Source organism: Somniosus microcephalus, unplaced genomic scaffold (assembly GCF_052327205.1).
Source record: "Somniosus microcephalus isolate GS21.2 unplaced genomic scaffold, FLI_Smic_1.0 unresolved_chr2, whole genome shotgun sequence".
Taxonomy (NCBI): Eukaryota; Metazoa; Chordata; class Chondrichthyes; order Squaliformes; family Somniosidae; genus Somniosus; species Somniosus microcephalus.
In genome coordinates this window covers 37,819,230-37,834,514 of record NW_028225180.1, presented here as the reverse complement: position 1 = coordinate 37,834,514, position 15,285 = coordinate 37,819,230, and the positions used below count along the sequence as shown (strand labels likewise).

The following is a 15,285-nucleotide window of genomic DNA, read 5'->3' as shown; positions in this document are numbered from 1 at the left end:
AACCGAGCCGCGGTGACAATGAAAAAGACATTAAAAGACATTATCGGCCAGGAAGGCCAGTTTAAGTTATCACCGGCTCCGTTACAAGACAAAGCGCCCCTGCAGAGATTTCTGCCCGCCAAAATTAATACAAAGACAGGACTATGATTTGGCGGGAGATAAGACTGACCCAAAAGAGTATAACTATGGATTGAAAGTCCATCAAAAACTTCACTTGACTGGACGGCGGCTGCTTCTTCTTCTTGGACGACTTCAGACTTGCATTTTCTTCAAGAACTTCTTCTACAAGGAACGAACGAAGGACGGACGGTGCCAGAATCGGCGCCTCTTCCACTTCAGCAGATGCGGAATCGATGAAAACGTTTCGTTTTTTTAAAGACGGACGATTTCGGTGAAAAGACAACGGGGTCGGTGTTCAGCCAAACAAGGCTCGGCCACGACGAGAAGATGACAAGGGTGGCCCGGGTACTGAGGTCGGGAGATCATCGATGACCCAGGCCGACGGAGAAGAAACCCTCTGGAGGACCGGCGATCCAGGCCGGAAAGACTCTTCCATGTGCATGCACTTCTTCAGCAGCCTGCATCTAAGTCTGCTCCATGAACGCAAATAGTGGATCTCAACCTTGACGAGCGCTCATCGAGGCTGTGTCTACCCCACCGCCTCGAGGGAGAGAGAATATCGACTGCGCCAGAAGCTTCCAAATCCCCGTGACGACGGAAAGCGGTGCCAAAAGGCTGCGAACCCCCTTTTTCGCGATTTCGAGAGTGGTGAGCATGATCCCAAGTTCCCCAGGTCGAAACTTAGTTTAGGTATAGGGGAGGGAGTTAAGGGTAATCGTAATGTGTGCCCCCTTTTTCGATGTGCCGTGTGTTCCCCATTTCCATAGAGTTAAGTTCATAAATTTGTGTATGATTGTAGTTACTTTAATCTGTGCCTATGACATGTATTTTGTAATGCTTCAAACTGTTTAAAAATGAAAGCATCCATTTCGTGCTATTCAACCTGGTCTATTGAGTTCTTTCTCTGCACTACAGTTCTCTGCATCTAAGTCCAAGGTCTAGAACCGTAGGGGGAGTGGGTCGAACCACTCAAGGGTAATTATTGCACGAAACCTGGCAGGAGACCAGAACGAGCAAGAGAAACCCCCTACAAGTGCTACCCACAGGGCTATGCATCTCCTGATTATTTGTGCATGCCACTATCTTATCAATATCCTCTTGCAATCTCATTTGCTGTTCTGGAGAATTCACTCTGCATCCTATTTGACATCTTCTGCATATTTGCACTCCTCTCCCTCTCAGCTTATGTCCAAATCATTGTTGTACACAGTGAACAGACGTGTTCACAGAAATGAACCCTGTGGGACACCATTATCCGCCTCCAACCAGTATGAAAACCAGCCCTTAACTACTTCTCTCTGTTTCCTCTGTTTTAATCAGTTTTTAATCCAAAGCTCTACCCTCCCACACCACCTAATTTTATACCTGTTAATTGTCTCCAGTGTGGTACCTTTCTGAAAGTCCATGTGCATGTTTCTGCAATCTATCGTGGAAATCCATGACCTTCAGTGAAAATAAATATTTCATGTTTCCAACTTAAATAAGGTGTCAGCCGTGTCTCAGTTGTTAGTCAGAAGGCTGTGGATTCAAGGCCCACAGCAGTGACTTGAGCACATAATCCAAGCCGACACTCCCAGTGCAGTATGGAGGGCGTGCTGCGTTGTTGATGGTGCTGTATTTCGCAGTTAAACCCAGGCCCCGTCTGCCATTTTAGGTGGACATAAACCATCCTATGGCACTGTATCAAAGAAGAGCAGGGGAATTATACCCGGTGTCCTGTCCAACATCGCTAAAATTGATTATCTGTTCATTTTTCCCATTACTGTTTGTGGGAGCTTGCTGTGTGAAAATCGGCTGCCGCGTTTCTGACGTTACAACAGTGACTGAAGTTCAAATGTCCTTCATTGGCTGTAAAGCTCTTTGGGATGTTCTGAGGTTGTGAAAGGTGCTATATAAGTGCAAGATTGTTCTTCCTTTCACTCTTATTTATATGCATATTGTAGGAACGGAGTTTCCTAATTAAAAGACTGAGTTCGACTCAGGCAATTAAAACAAAGAACTTTATTGAAACAAAACTGGTTTAAACTGGAAACTGCTGGAAACATCGATAGTAGGTCTGTTCTCTCTGAAGGCTCCACAAGGACTGCTGGGCTGGTCCGATGGCTGACGTCATGACATCATCACGTTCTTCCCGACATTGGGGATCACGTGACTAACAGCATCACGTCATCACGTTAAAACCGCGCTGTAAAGGTAACTTGACATCGTACAGTAAAACAGTGTAATTAAACATAATGTATTCCCTTCATTATTTTAAAAACCTCAGTCATATAGGATTGACGTCTATGCTTCTGCAATGAAAATATCCCCTCAGAATCACAGAATCACAGAAACCCCACAGTGCAGATAGAGGCCATTTCGGCCCATCGTGCCTGCACCGACACATATCCCACCCGATCCCCATAACCAACACATATCCCACCCTATCCCAGTGACCCCACGTATTTAATCCCCCTAACACTAAGGGTCAATTTATCATAGCCAATCAACCTAACCCGCACATCTTTGGACTGTGGGAGGAAACCGGAGCACCCGGAGGAAACCCACGCAAACACGGGGAGAATGTGCAAACTCGACACAGACAGTCACCCGAGGCCAGATCCGAACCCGGGTCCCTGGCACTGTGAGGCAACAGTGCTAACCACTATGCCACCGTGCTGCCACTCAGCTTCCAACTTGTGGTCAAAGCTGCCCGTCTTACTTGTTATCACGGGACACTAACGACCATTTTATTTTGATGGGTTGCAGGACACCAGGGAGAAGTCTACCCAGCTCTTCTATCAATAGTGGCAGTGGGATCTTTCGCATCCACCTGAGTGGGCAGACGGGGTTTCAGTTTAACCTCTCATCTGAAAGACAGCACCTCCGACAGTGCAGCGCTTCCTCAGCACCACACTGGCAGTGCTGGCATGGATTAAGTGTGGGGCAAAGCCAAAAACCGGGCTGTGTGGTGAAGCATCGAATTCTGATTGCTCAAAGGCCAGCAACTGCTGCTCGAGATGAATCCCAGACACAGTAAGTAAAACAGACCCTGCCACTCGGTTTAAGAATTGGCATCGTGTGCGAATTCTCATCACCAATCACATATTCCCACTTTGTTTAATGACAAGAGAGAGCTAACCAAACTGACTAATTATATACATATATGCGCACATTTAATATAGGGCAGCTACAGCCCGCAGCAAGACATGCAGTCATTAAAGAAGCTTAAGAGACATTTTCGGAAAAGGAATCAGCGCTCAGAGGCCCCGAGCACCAGCATCAGTTCAGACATATATCCTGATAGTTCCATAGATGTGGACAATGCGGAAAGTAGTCAAGGCCCTGTTGGGAATGATGACTTACTACCCACAACATCCAGTGGTGCGCAGGAACCACCCAACAAGAAACGAAAGGAGACTACCTGGTTGTTTGATGATTTTGCAAAAAGTTTGAATGACTTCGGTGACAATAAAGGTAGGTCTGATGAAAAAAAAATTCTGCTCAGTATTGGAGTGAAGGTATGCATGCATTCGCACACACGCCAACAGGGGAATTTATAATGGGGAACAAAGGAGTGGCTGACCAATTAAATACATATTTGGTACTGACTTCACAAAGGAGAACACAAAGAACCTCCCAGAGATTTTGGGGAACATAGGGTCTAATGCGAGGGAGGAACTGAATGAAATCAGTATTTGTAGGGAAATGGTGTTCGGGAAATTGATGAGATTAAAGGCCGATAATTCCCAGGGCCTGGTATTCTACATCCTAGAGTGCTTAAGGAAGTGGCCCTAGAAATAGTAGATGCATTGCTGGTCACCTTCCAAAATTCTATAGAATCTGGCACAGTTCCCATGGATTGGAGGGTAGTTCATGTGACCCCACTATTTTAAAAAGTTTTTACAGAGAAAACGGGGAATTATAGACTGGCAAGCCTGATATCGGTAGTGGGGAATATGCTAGAGTACATTATAAATGGATGCAATAGCAGAGCACTTGGAAAACAGTGACAGGATCGGACAAAGTCAACAAGGATTTACAAAAGGTAAATCGTGCTTGAATAACCCACTGGAATTTTTTCAGCAGGCTTTTGATAAGGTCCCGCATAAGAGATTAGCATGTAAAGTTAAAGCACATGGAATTGGGTGTAAGATACTGATTTGGATACAGAACTGGTTGGCAGATAGGAAGCAAAGAGTTGGAATAAACGGGTCTTTTTCCGAGTGGCAGGCAGTGACTAGAGGGTTACTGCAGGGATCGGTGCTAGGAGCCCAGCTATTCACAATAAAGGTAAATGATCTAGACGAGGGAACTAGAAGTAATATCTCCAGGTTTATAGATGACACAAAGCTGGGTGGACATGTGTGCTGTGAGAAGGATGCCGAGAAAGTCCAGTAGGCTTTGGACAGGTTCTATGATCGGGCAGATGCAATGTAATGTGGTTAAGTGCGAGGTTATCCACATTGGTGGCAAAAACAGGACGGCAGATTATTATCTGAACGGCAATCGATTGGGAGAAGGGGAAGTGCATTGAGTCATGGCTGTCCTTGTGCAACTGTCGCTGAAGGTAAGCATGCAGTTGCAGCAGGTGGTTAAGAAGGCAAATGGTATTTTGGCCTTCATAGCGAGAAGATTCGAGTACAGGAGCAAGGATGTCTTGCTGCGGTTGTACAGGGCATTGGTGAGACCACATCTTGAGTATTGCGTGCAGTTATGTTTGCCTTATCTGAGGAAGAAAGTTTTTGACTTGGAGGGAGTGCAGCGAAGTTTCACCAGACTGATACCTGGGATGGCAGGAATGACGGATAAGGAGAGATTGGGTTGATTTGGCTTATATTCGCTGGAGTTTAGAAGAATGAGAGGGGATCTCATTGAAACATATAAAGTTCTAACAGGACTAGACAGACTAGATGCAGGAAGGATGGCCCGATGGCGGGAGAGTCAAGAATCAGGGGTCACAGTCTTAAGATAAGGGGTAAGCCATTTAGGAGAGAGATGAGGAGGAATTTCTTCAGCCAGAGAGTGGTGAATTTGTGGAATTCTCTACCAAAAAAGGCAGTTGAGGCCAGTTCATTAAATATATTCAAGAAGGAGTTCGATGTATTTCTTAAGGCGAAAGGGATCAAGGAATATGGGCAGAAGGCAGGGACAGGGTACTGAATTTGGTGATCAGCCATGACCTCATTAAATGGCGGAGCAGGTTCGAGGGGCCGAATGGCCTACTTCTGCTACTATCTTCTATGTTCTATGTTCCTATCCATAAAGCTCTCACGCACACACACACACACACACACACAAACAGACCAAAATTCTCTTTCACACACACAAACAAGCCTTCCAACAATCTCTCTCTCACACACACCAACAGATCACCCAACAGCCTTTCTCTCACACACACCAACAAACCTTCCAACAGTCGCTCTCTCACACTTACACCAACAGAGCACCCGACAGTCTCTCTCTCAAACACACCAACAGATCACCCAACAGTCTCTCTCTCTCACAACCAACAGATCCCCCAACAGTCTCTCTCTCGCAATCAGCAACAGATCTCCGAACATTCTCTCTCACACACACCAACAGATCACCAAACAGTCTCTCTCTCACACTTACACCAACAGAGCACCCGGCAGTCTCACTTTCAGATACACCAACAGATCATCCAACAGTCTCTCTCTCACACAACCAACAGATCACCCAAGAGCCTCACTCTCGCATTCAGCAACAGATCTCCGAACATTCTCTCTCACACACACCAACAGATCACCAAACAGTCTCTCTCTCTCACACTTACACCAACAGAGCACTCGACAATCTCACTTTCAGACACACCAACAGATCACCCAACAGTCTCTCTCTCTCACAACCAACAGATCACTCAAGAGTCTCTCACTCGCATTCAGCAACAGACCTCCGAACATTCTCTCTCACACACACCAACAGATCACCAAACAGTCTCTCTCTCACACACATCAACAGGTCAACCAAAAGTCTTACTCTCTCACAAGCACACCAACAGACCATCCAACAGTGCCTCTCTCAAACACACCAACAGATCACCCAACCGTCTCTCTCTCACACACACCAGCACACCACCCAACCAGCCCTCTCTCTCTCAAACACACCAACAGATCACCCAACATTCTCTCTCTCTCTCACAAACACACTAACAGATCACCCAACAGTCTCCCTCTCTCTCAAACACACTAACAGATCACCCAACAGTCCCTCTCTCACAAACACACCAACAGACCACCCAACAGTCTCTCTCTCACACATGCTAGCAGATCTCCCAACAGTCTCTCTCTCCCATTCAAATTCAAATTCAAATTCAAATCGCTTTATTGGCATGATAAGGTACATCTTATGTTGCCAAAGCATCAAAATACATTTATGGTTGAACACATAAACGCAGTTCTATTCATACAGTGTATAAACAGTTATATCCCTGAGTGTATAAATATACATTCGCATTGTTTATATATACTCTTTTCTTAGTTTACTGGTTGTCCCTCTGTTCATGGCAAGCTGTAACATAGTGTGCCGCCAGTGTTACACAGCTTCTCTCCTCCCCCAGTAGGAATGGGAGTTTTTGGTGGTCATTCAGATTTCTGAATTCAGGGCATATTTGTGAGAATTTTTGGTAGAAATTCTCCCTGATGCCCTGATATTTTCCACAGGCTGTGAGGAAGTGCATCTCTGTCTCCACTACTCCCTGACTGCAGTGAGAGCATATCCTGTCTTCTCTTGGCAGCCTGGTCTGCCTGTGTCTGCCCATTCACCAACAGACCACCCAAAAGTCTCTCTCTCTCACAAGCACCAACAGATCACACAACAGTCTCTCTCTCACACACGCTAGCAGATCTCCCAACAGTCTCGCTCTCAAAATTACCAACACATCCACCAATAGACTCTCTCTCGAAATCACCAATAGATCACCCAGCAGTCTCTCTCTCACAAAAACACACCAACAGACCACCCACCAGTCCCTCTCTCTCACAAACACACCAACAGATCACCCAACAGTCTCTCTCTCACACACACCTACAGATCACCCAACATTCTCTCTCTCACATTCACCAACAGATCACCCTACAGTCTCTCTCTCACAAACACACCAACAGTTCACCCAACAGTCTCTCTCACATTCACCAACAGACCACCAACAGTCTCTCTCTCACACACGCCAACAGATCACCCAACAGTCTCTCTCTCACACAAACACACCAACGGACCACGCATCAGTCTCTCTCTCTCACAAACACACCAACAGATCACCCAACAGTCACTCTCTCACACACACACCAACAGATCACCAAAATTCTCTCTCTCACATTCACCAACTTATCACCCTACAGTCTCTCTCACAAACACATCAACAGTTCACCCAACAGTCTCTCTCACATTCACCAACAGATCACACAATAGTCTCTCTCTCTCACAAACACACCAGTTGGAGCACGGAGCAGGGAGGTGAGGAGCCCGGTATAAAAACCAGCGACCAGCGAGGCCCGAGACCAGTCGGAGCACGGAGCAGGGAGGTGAGGAGCCCGGAAAAAAAACGGGCGACCAGCGAGGCCCGAGACCAGTCGGAGCACGGAGCAGGGAGGTGAGGAGCCCGGTATAAAAACCGGCGACCAGCGAGGCCCGAGACCAGTCGGAGCACGGAGCAGGGAGGTGAGGAGCCCGGTATAAAAACCGGCGACCAGCGAGGCCCGAGACCAGTCGGAGCACGGAGCAGGGAGGGGAGGAGCCCGGTATAAAAACCGGCGACCAGCGAGGCCCGAGACCAGTCGGAGCATGGAGCAGGGAGGTGAGGAGCCCGGTATAAAAACCGGCGACCAGCGAGGCATACCAACTCAGCAGCGGGGAGAGAGGTAAAAAGTAATCAGAGTGTGACGTCACCAGGGAGCAGGTAAGTGATTGGTTGGTGAGTATTTCTCTTTTTTAAACTTTAACTCTGTAGTTTATAGTTACTAGGGTCTTTTCTGGTATAGCAGGGACTGTTGGTAGACTATACAAGCGCCTTAGAGATATCTTTAATTGGTGATAGTAAATTAATTTAAATTAATTAAAGGGAAGGTCATGCCAGGAGAGCCCAGCCCCATGATATGCTCCTCTTGCTCTATGTGGGAATTCAGGGACACTGCCGGTGCCCCTGATGACCACGTGTGCCGGAGATGCATCCATCTGCAGCTACTAGCAGACCGCATTGAGGCGCTGGAGCTGCGGGTGGATGGGTTGTTGAGCATTCACGATGCTGAGAGGGTCATGGATAACACGTTTAGTGAGTTGGTCACACCGCAGGGTAGGGCTGCACAGGAAGAAAGGAAATGGGTGACCACCAGGCGGAGCAATAGAAGCAGGCAGGTAGTGCAGGAGACCCCTGTGACCATTCCCCTCTCAAACAGGTATACCGCTTTGGATACTGTTGAGGGGGATGACTCACCAGGGTAAGGCAGCAGCAGCCAACTTCCTGGCACTGGGGGTGCTCCTGCTGCCCAGGAAGGGAGGAAAAAGAGTGGGAGAGCAATAGTGGTAGGGGATTCTATAGTAAGGGGAACAGATAGGCGTTTCTGTGGCCGTAGACGTGAATCCAGGATGGTTTGTTGCCTCCCTGGTGCCAGGGTCAAGGATGTCACTGAGCGGCTGCAGGGCATTCTGGAGGGGGCGGGTGAACAGCCAGAGGTTGTGGTCCACATTGGTACCAACGACATAGGTAAAAAGAGGGATGAGGTCCTGCAGCAAGAATTTAAGGAGCTAGGTGGAAGATTAAAGAGCAGGACCTCAAAGGTTGTAATCTCTGGATTACTCCCGGTGCCACGTGCTAGTGAGTATAGGAATAGGAAGATAGAACAGATGAATGTGTGGCTAAAGGGATGGTGCAGGAGGGAGGGCTTTAGTTTCCTGGATCACTGGGTCTGCTCCTGGGAAAGGTGGGACTTGTACAAGTCGAACGGTTTACACCTGAACCAGAGGGGGACTAATATCCTTGCGGGGAGGTTTGCTAGCACTGCTGGGGGGGGTTTAATCTAACTTGGCAGGGGGATGGGATACAGAGTGGAACTATAGTAGGGGGTGATTTACAGCCAAATACGGAGGAAAAAACAAGTCAGCTGGGAAGGCAGAGCAAATATGTGAAGGCAAAAGGGAATATGGCAAGGCTGGAAGGCGTTTATTTTAATGCAAGGTGTCTTGCAAATAAGGTGGATGAACTGAAGTTGTTGCTGAACACATGGGAGTACGATATTGTTGCTATCACGGAGACATGGTTGAGAGAGGGTCAGGACTGGCAGCTCAATATTCCGGGGTACAGAATCTTCAGGCGAGACAGAGGGGGGTGTAAATGGGGAGGGGGTGTTGCAATATTAATTATGGAATCAATTACTGCTGTAAGGAGGGATGATATATTAGCGGGTTCCTCTAATGAGGCCATATGGGTAGAACTTAAAAACAAAAAGGGAGCAAGCACTTTGCTGGGAGTGTACTATAGGCCCCCGAACAGTCAGGGGGAGATAGAGGAACAGATATGTAGGCAAATCTCAGAGAAGTGCGAAAATAATAGGGTAATAATAGTGGGGGATTTCAACTTCCCCAATATTAATTGGGATAGTCAGAGTGTGAAAGGCTTAGAGGGTGCAGAATTCTTAAAGTGCATCCAGGAGAGCTTTTTGAGCCAACATGTAGAAAGTCCTACAAGAGAGGGGGCGGTACTGGACCTAATTCTAGGGGATGTAGCCGGGCAAGTGGTGGAAGAGTCAGTAGGAGAGAATTTTGGCGACAGTGACCATAATTCGGTGAGATCTAAGGTGGTCAAGGAAAAAGACAAAGACGGCCCGGAAATAAGGGTTCTAAATTGGGGAAAGGCCGATTTTAATATGATAAGGCAGGATCTGGCCAAAGTGGACTGGGAGCAGCTACTTATAGGAAAATCCACATCAAAGCAGTGAGAGACTTTCAGAAGGGAAATAGAGAGAGTACAATGCCAACATGTTCCTGTAAAGGTCAAGGGTGGGACCAACAAGCAAAGGGAACCTTGGATGACAAGGGATATACAAAAATGCATTAGGAAAAAAAGGGGGGCTTTTGGCAGTTACAAAAGACTAAAGACGGAGGAAGCCCTAGAGGAGTATAAAAAGTGCAGGGGCATACTTAAAAAAGAAATTAGGAGGGCGAGGAGGGGCCATGAAATAACACTGGCGAGCAAAATAAAGGAAAATCCTAAGATGTTTTATAAGTATATTAAGGGCAAGAGGATAACCATGGAAAGGGTAAGGCCCATTAGGGACCAAAGTGGCAATCTGTGTGTAGAGCCAGATGATGTAGGCGGGGTTTTAAATGAATTTTTTGCATCTGTGTTCACTATGGAGAAAGACGATGTAGACATATTAGACTTGAACATATTAGCATCGAGAGGGAGGAGGTACTAGCGGTTTTAGCAGGCCAAAAAGTGGATAAATCCCCAGGCCTGGACGAGATGTATCCCAGGCTGTTGTGTGAGGCAAAGGAGGAGATTGCAGGGGCTCTGACACAAATTTTCAGAACCTCTCTGGCCACAGGGGATGTACCAGAGGACTGGAGAACAGCTAACGTAGTACCATTATTCAAGAAGGGTAGCAGGGATAAACCAGGGAATTACAGGCCAGCGAGCATAACATCTGTGGTAGGGAAATTATTGGAAAAAATTCTGAGGGACAAAATTAGTCTCCACTTGGAGAGGCAAGGATTAATCGGGGATAGTCAGCATGGCCTTGTCAAGGGTAAATCATGTCTGACCAATCTGATTGAATTTTTCGAGGGGGTGACTAGGTGTGTGGATGAGGGAAATGCTGTGGATGTGGTTTACATGGATTTCAGTAAAGCTTTTGACAAAGTTCCGCATAGGAGACTGGTCAAGAAGGTAAGAGCCCATGGGATCCAGGGTGCCTTGGCGCGTTGGATCCTAAACTGGCTGAGTGGCAGGAGGCAGAGGGTGATGGTCGAAGGTTGCTTTTGTGACTGGAAGCCTGTGTCCAGTGGGGTACCTCAGGGATCGGTGCTGGGACCCTTGCTGTGTGTGATCCACATAAATGATTTGGATGAGAATGTAAAAGGCATGATCAGTAAGTTTGCAGATGACACGAAAATTGGTGGGGTGGTAAATTGCGAGGAGGAAAGCCTCAGGCTACAGGACGATATAAACGGGTTGGTCAGATGGGCGGAAAAGTGGCAAATGGAATTTAACCCTGAAAAGTGCAAGGTGATGCATTTTGGACGGACAAATAAGGCAAGGGAATACACAATGAGTGGTAGGACCCTAGGAAGTACAGAGGGTCAGAGGGACCTTGGTGTACATGTACATAGATCCCTGAAGGCAGCGGAACAGGTAGATAATGTAGTGTGTGTAACTGTTCTACCTTTAAGAGAACTATTGTATGTAACCGTCCACCTTTAAGAGAACTATTTTAGGTGTGGCACTACTTTATCCTGGCTGCTGTATACTGTAATACCGACGGTGACCACACCGGTATATAAGTGCTGTGGCAGAATTTATTGGGCAGATTCGCCCTGACCTTCGAATGGTAAAGTCCTGTTTAAGTTACTCTTGTAGTCTGTGTATTACTTCGCTATACAACCCACAGACTTTACAGTGGCGACGAGTTCGATCTTACCCTACGGCAACAATACTTCTGAAGAAGTAAACGAGCGTCGAGAAGAGGCACCCGCCCTCGTCGTTTTGCTGAGAGAAAACTCGAGTCTGCAGACCAAGAAAGGAGGAAGATTTCAAACACGAAGTCTTCCATCAGCAACAGGCACGGATTGTCCCTTCTGCCACGGTGGTGAGTGAGCCGACCAACAGGAGAAGCAAGTCGGCCACGGTGACTGTGAGTAAAGGGAAAATAGAAACAAATAAACGGAGGATAAGGGCGGTGCACGCGACCACGGTCGAGGGGGAAAGGAGCCGGACAGAAGTCGGGCACAGAGGCGCTGAGACTGGGGCAGCGTGGAGCAGAAGCCGTGGTACAAGCGGGCTGGGGAGCATCGTGAGACGACTAGACCGCGACGGCGAAAAAGCCGGACAAATACCGCGACCACGAGGCGCTGCGACCGGGATCGTAAGGCGCGGGAAGATATAAACATAAATAAGCCACGGAGAACTCAGCCACAGCCGGGGAGGAAAGCACCGGACTGCGAGAAGCTGGGAGGCGCGATTGGGGTGAAAAAGGCCAGACAGTGACTGAGGCCACGAAGCGCTGCGACCGGATCGTAAGGGGCGGGAAGCGATAAAAATAAATAAATCGTGGAGAACGCAGCCGCAGCCGGGGAGGAAGCACCGGACTGCGAGAGGCTGGGAGGAGCGATTGGGTGAAAAAAGTCGGACAGTGACCGAGGCCACGAAGCGCTGCGACCGGGATCGTAAGGCGCGGGAAGAGATAAAATAAATAAATCGCGGAGAACTCAGCCGCAGCCGGGGAGGGAAGCACCGGACTGCGAGAGGGCTGGGAGGCGCGATTGAGAGCCGTGCGAGCGGGAGAGACAGAGCCCGAGCGAGAGCCGCGCGAACGGGAGAGACAGAGCCCGAGAGAAAGCGAGCGAGAGCCGCGCGAGCGGGAGAGACAGAGCCCAAGGAAGACTGAGCGAGATCCAGCCCAGCGGCTGAAACTGTTTGCCGTCAACGGGTTGTACCCAGCACCGGAGAGACAGAGCCCGAGCGAGGGATACTGAGCGAGATCCAGCCAGCGGCTGAGACCGTTCACCGTCAACGGGTTGTACCCAGAGCCGGTTGCCCGGCCGAGAGAAGGGAACGCGCTGAGGCCGAAGAGCAGGCTGCGAACCCCGAAAGCCCGCGGCCGTCGACCGAGGGAAAAGCTTACCCCTCCCGCCAGGGGAAGAAATGCGGGAACCGCCATCTTGAAAGTGGGCGGGGAAAGAAGATAAGCGCGGGAAACCGCGGGAAGCCGCCAGTAGGCGGAGAAAAAGACAGAAGCGGGAACCACCATTTTGAAAGGGGCGGGGAAAGAAGATAGGTGCGGGGAAACCGCCATCTTGGAAAAAAAATTTAAAAAAAGAGTTAAAGAAATATTTCGTTGTTGTTTATCAGGGAGGTGAAGATGCCTAAGCGTGCTAACATCAACGATTTCAATTCCGAGGTAGAAGATTGGGCCACGTATGTAGAACGCATTGAGATATATTGTGAGGCCAATAAAATAGAAGATGATGATAAAGCTATAACCTTGCTAAACTCGATGGTGGTGAAGACATACGGGCTATTGAAGCATCTTCTAGCACCAGTTAAACCGGCGGATCAAACCTTCGATAATATTGTTGCTGTTCTGAAGGATCACTTGAACCCCACACCGCTGATGTTGGCGGAACGATTCAAATTTTATGCGAGAACGCAACGGAAAGAGGAAAGCAACGCGGAATACTTGGTCGAACTGCGTAGGCTAGCGAAATACTGCCAGTTTGGAGGAAATCTGACAGAGGCATTGCGAGACAAGTTCGTGTGCGGGTTGTCGAAGGAAGGAACGCAAAAGCGACTGCTCGAAGAGAACGACCTTACACTGGATAGGGCTGTCCTTATTGCAGCATCACACGAAGCCGCAGCGAAAGGAACTGCGGAAATGCAGCTGAAGGCAGCGGTCCTCAGTGTGGATCAAATTTCTTTGGGTGCAACGAAATGTTATCGTTGTGGGAAGACAACACATGATCAGAACCAATGCTGGTTTAAAAACCAGGACTGTAGGAAATGTGGCAAACTGGGTCACATAGCCAAAGTATGCCGGTCAGGGAAGAAGACCAACAACCAAAAAAAAAATCCATCACAGGAAAAGTACAACAAAGTACACAAGGTGGTTGAGAAGAGTTCAGATGAACAGAATTCGGATTCAGACCCAAGCAGCCAGGAACTGGGTAGTCTGAGAATTCATAATGTGAGTAAGGAAGCTGACCTACAAACTATCTGGGTCATGCTAAAAATAGCCGGAGTCCAAGTGAGAATGGAATTGGACACTGGATCAGCCCTATCAGTCATAAATCGAAGGGATTACAACCGGCTATTCTCACATATACCCTTGAGAGATACCAAGTTCGTATTGCAGACATACACGGGGCATAAAGTATACCCCATGGGAAAGATAAGAGTCAAGGTGAGAGACAGGGGCAAAGAAAACCCCGGAATGGACTTATACGTACTACCTGAGGGAGGACCACCACTTCTAGGACGGGAGTGGATCAAGAAAATAGACATGGAATGGCACTACCTCAAAGCAATAACGAGTGAGGACTCGGGGCAGACAATCAGCTCAGACTCTGAAATGGATGATGATAAGACCAGCCCAAGCATGAAAGACAAGTCTAAAATGAACTTGCTGACTAAGGTTGGTAGAACGAATGTGGGCCTAAAGGCTTATGCTCCAGAGGAGAACAAAGTTTCAGAACAGAATTCCTCTGAACAACAACAACATAGCTTGACAGTGAATTCTGAGTCTGTTCAAGTTACAGACATATATATTACTGAGGAACATCGAGCTCGAACGCAAACTTATTTCAGATTACGACAGCAATTAGAGCAATTGAATTGCCGTCTCGAGCAAGAGATGAAAGCAATGAAAAAGTTCTATGATACCGAATGGGAGAATCTGGAAAGACAACAGAAGCAGCTGGGGAAGAAAAGGGAGCAGGAGCACACAAACCGTCTGCACGAGGAGGCCAAACGAATCAAAGCTGATTCGGCTTCTGAAGGGGCGTGCTCCAATCCGGTGGAACAAGATGTGCCGCAACTGAAGGCGCTGGTTAGCAGGTTGCAGGCAGAAAAAGCTGAGTTGGTCGACATGACTTCCGAGCTCCTACTGAAGTTGGGTGCAGCATCACCGGACGATTCATTTGTGGAAATTCGAATGATGGGGGCTGCGGATGATGGCGAAGTAGAAGCAGCAAAGGAGCCCCAGGACAAGGTTCTAAACAGCCCTGCAGCTAATGGAAAAGGGATGAGGACAGAAGAGTTAACAGTCAGCCAACTCCTCCAGGGCAAGGTTATAAACAGTCCTGTAGTTAATGGAAAAGGGATGATGGCAGAAGAGTTAACAGTCAGCCAACTCATTCATATGCTGAGGGATAAAACTCTAAAATGGGAAAAACTTAAATACGAGCTTCAATCTTCAAAGGGAAGGGAGCTCTCAAAAGTCATTGGAAGAGCTGAGG

At 48.0% G+C, this 15,285-nt stretch overlaps 1 protein-coding gene across 1 annotated transcript in view; it reads left to right on the top strand.

Annotated features, from left to right (window-relative positions):
• Positions 1-3,308: 3,308 nt before the first annotated feature.
• The window catches only part of LOC147092535 (NACHT, LRR and PYD domains-containing protein 6-like), a 121,618-nt gene continuing 109,641 nt past the window's right edge, over positions 3,309-15,285 (top strand). The window contains 1 exon segment of the mRNA XM_085975601.1: positions 3,309-3,576. Within this exon segment, the coding sequence (XP_085831727.1) occupies positions 3,309-3,576 (268 nt within the window).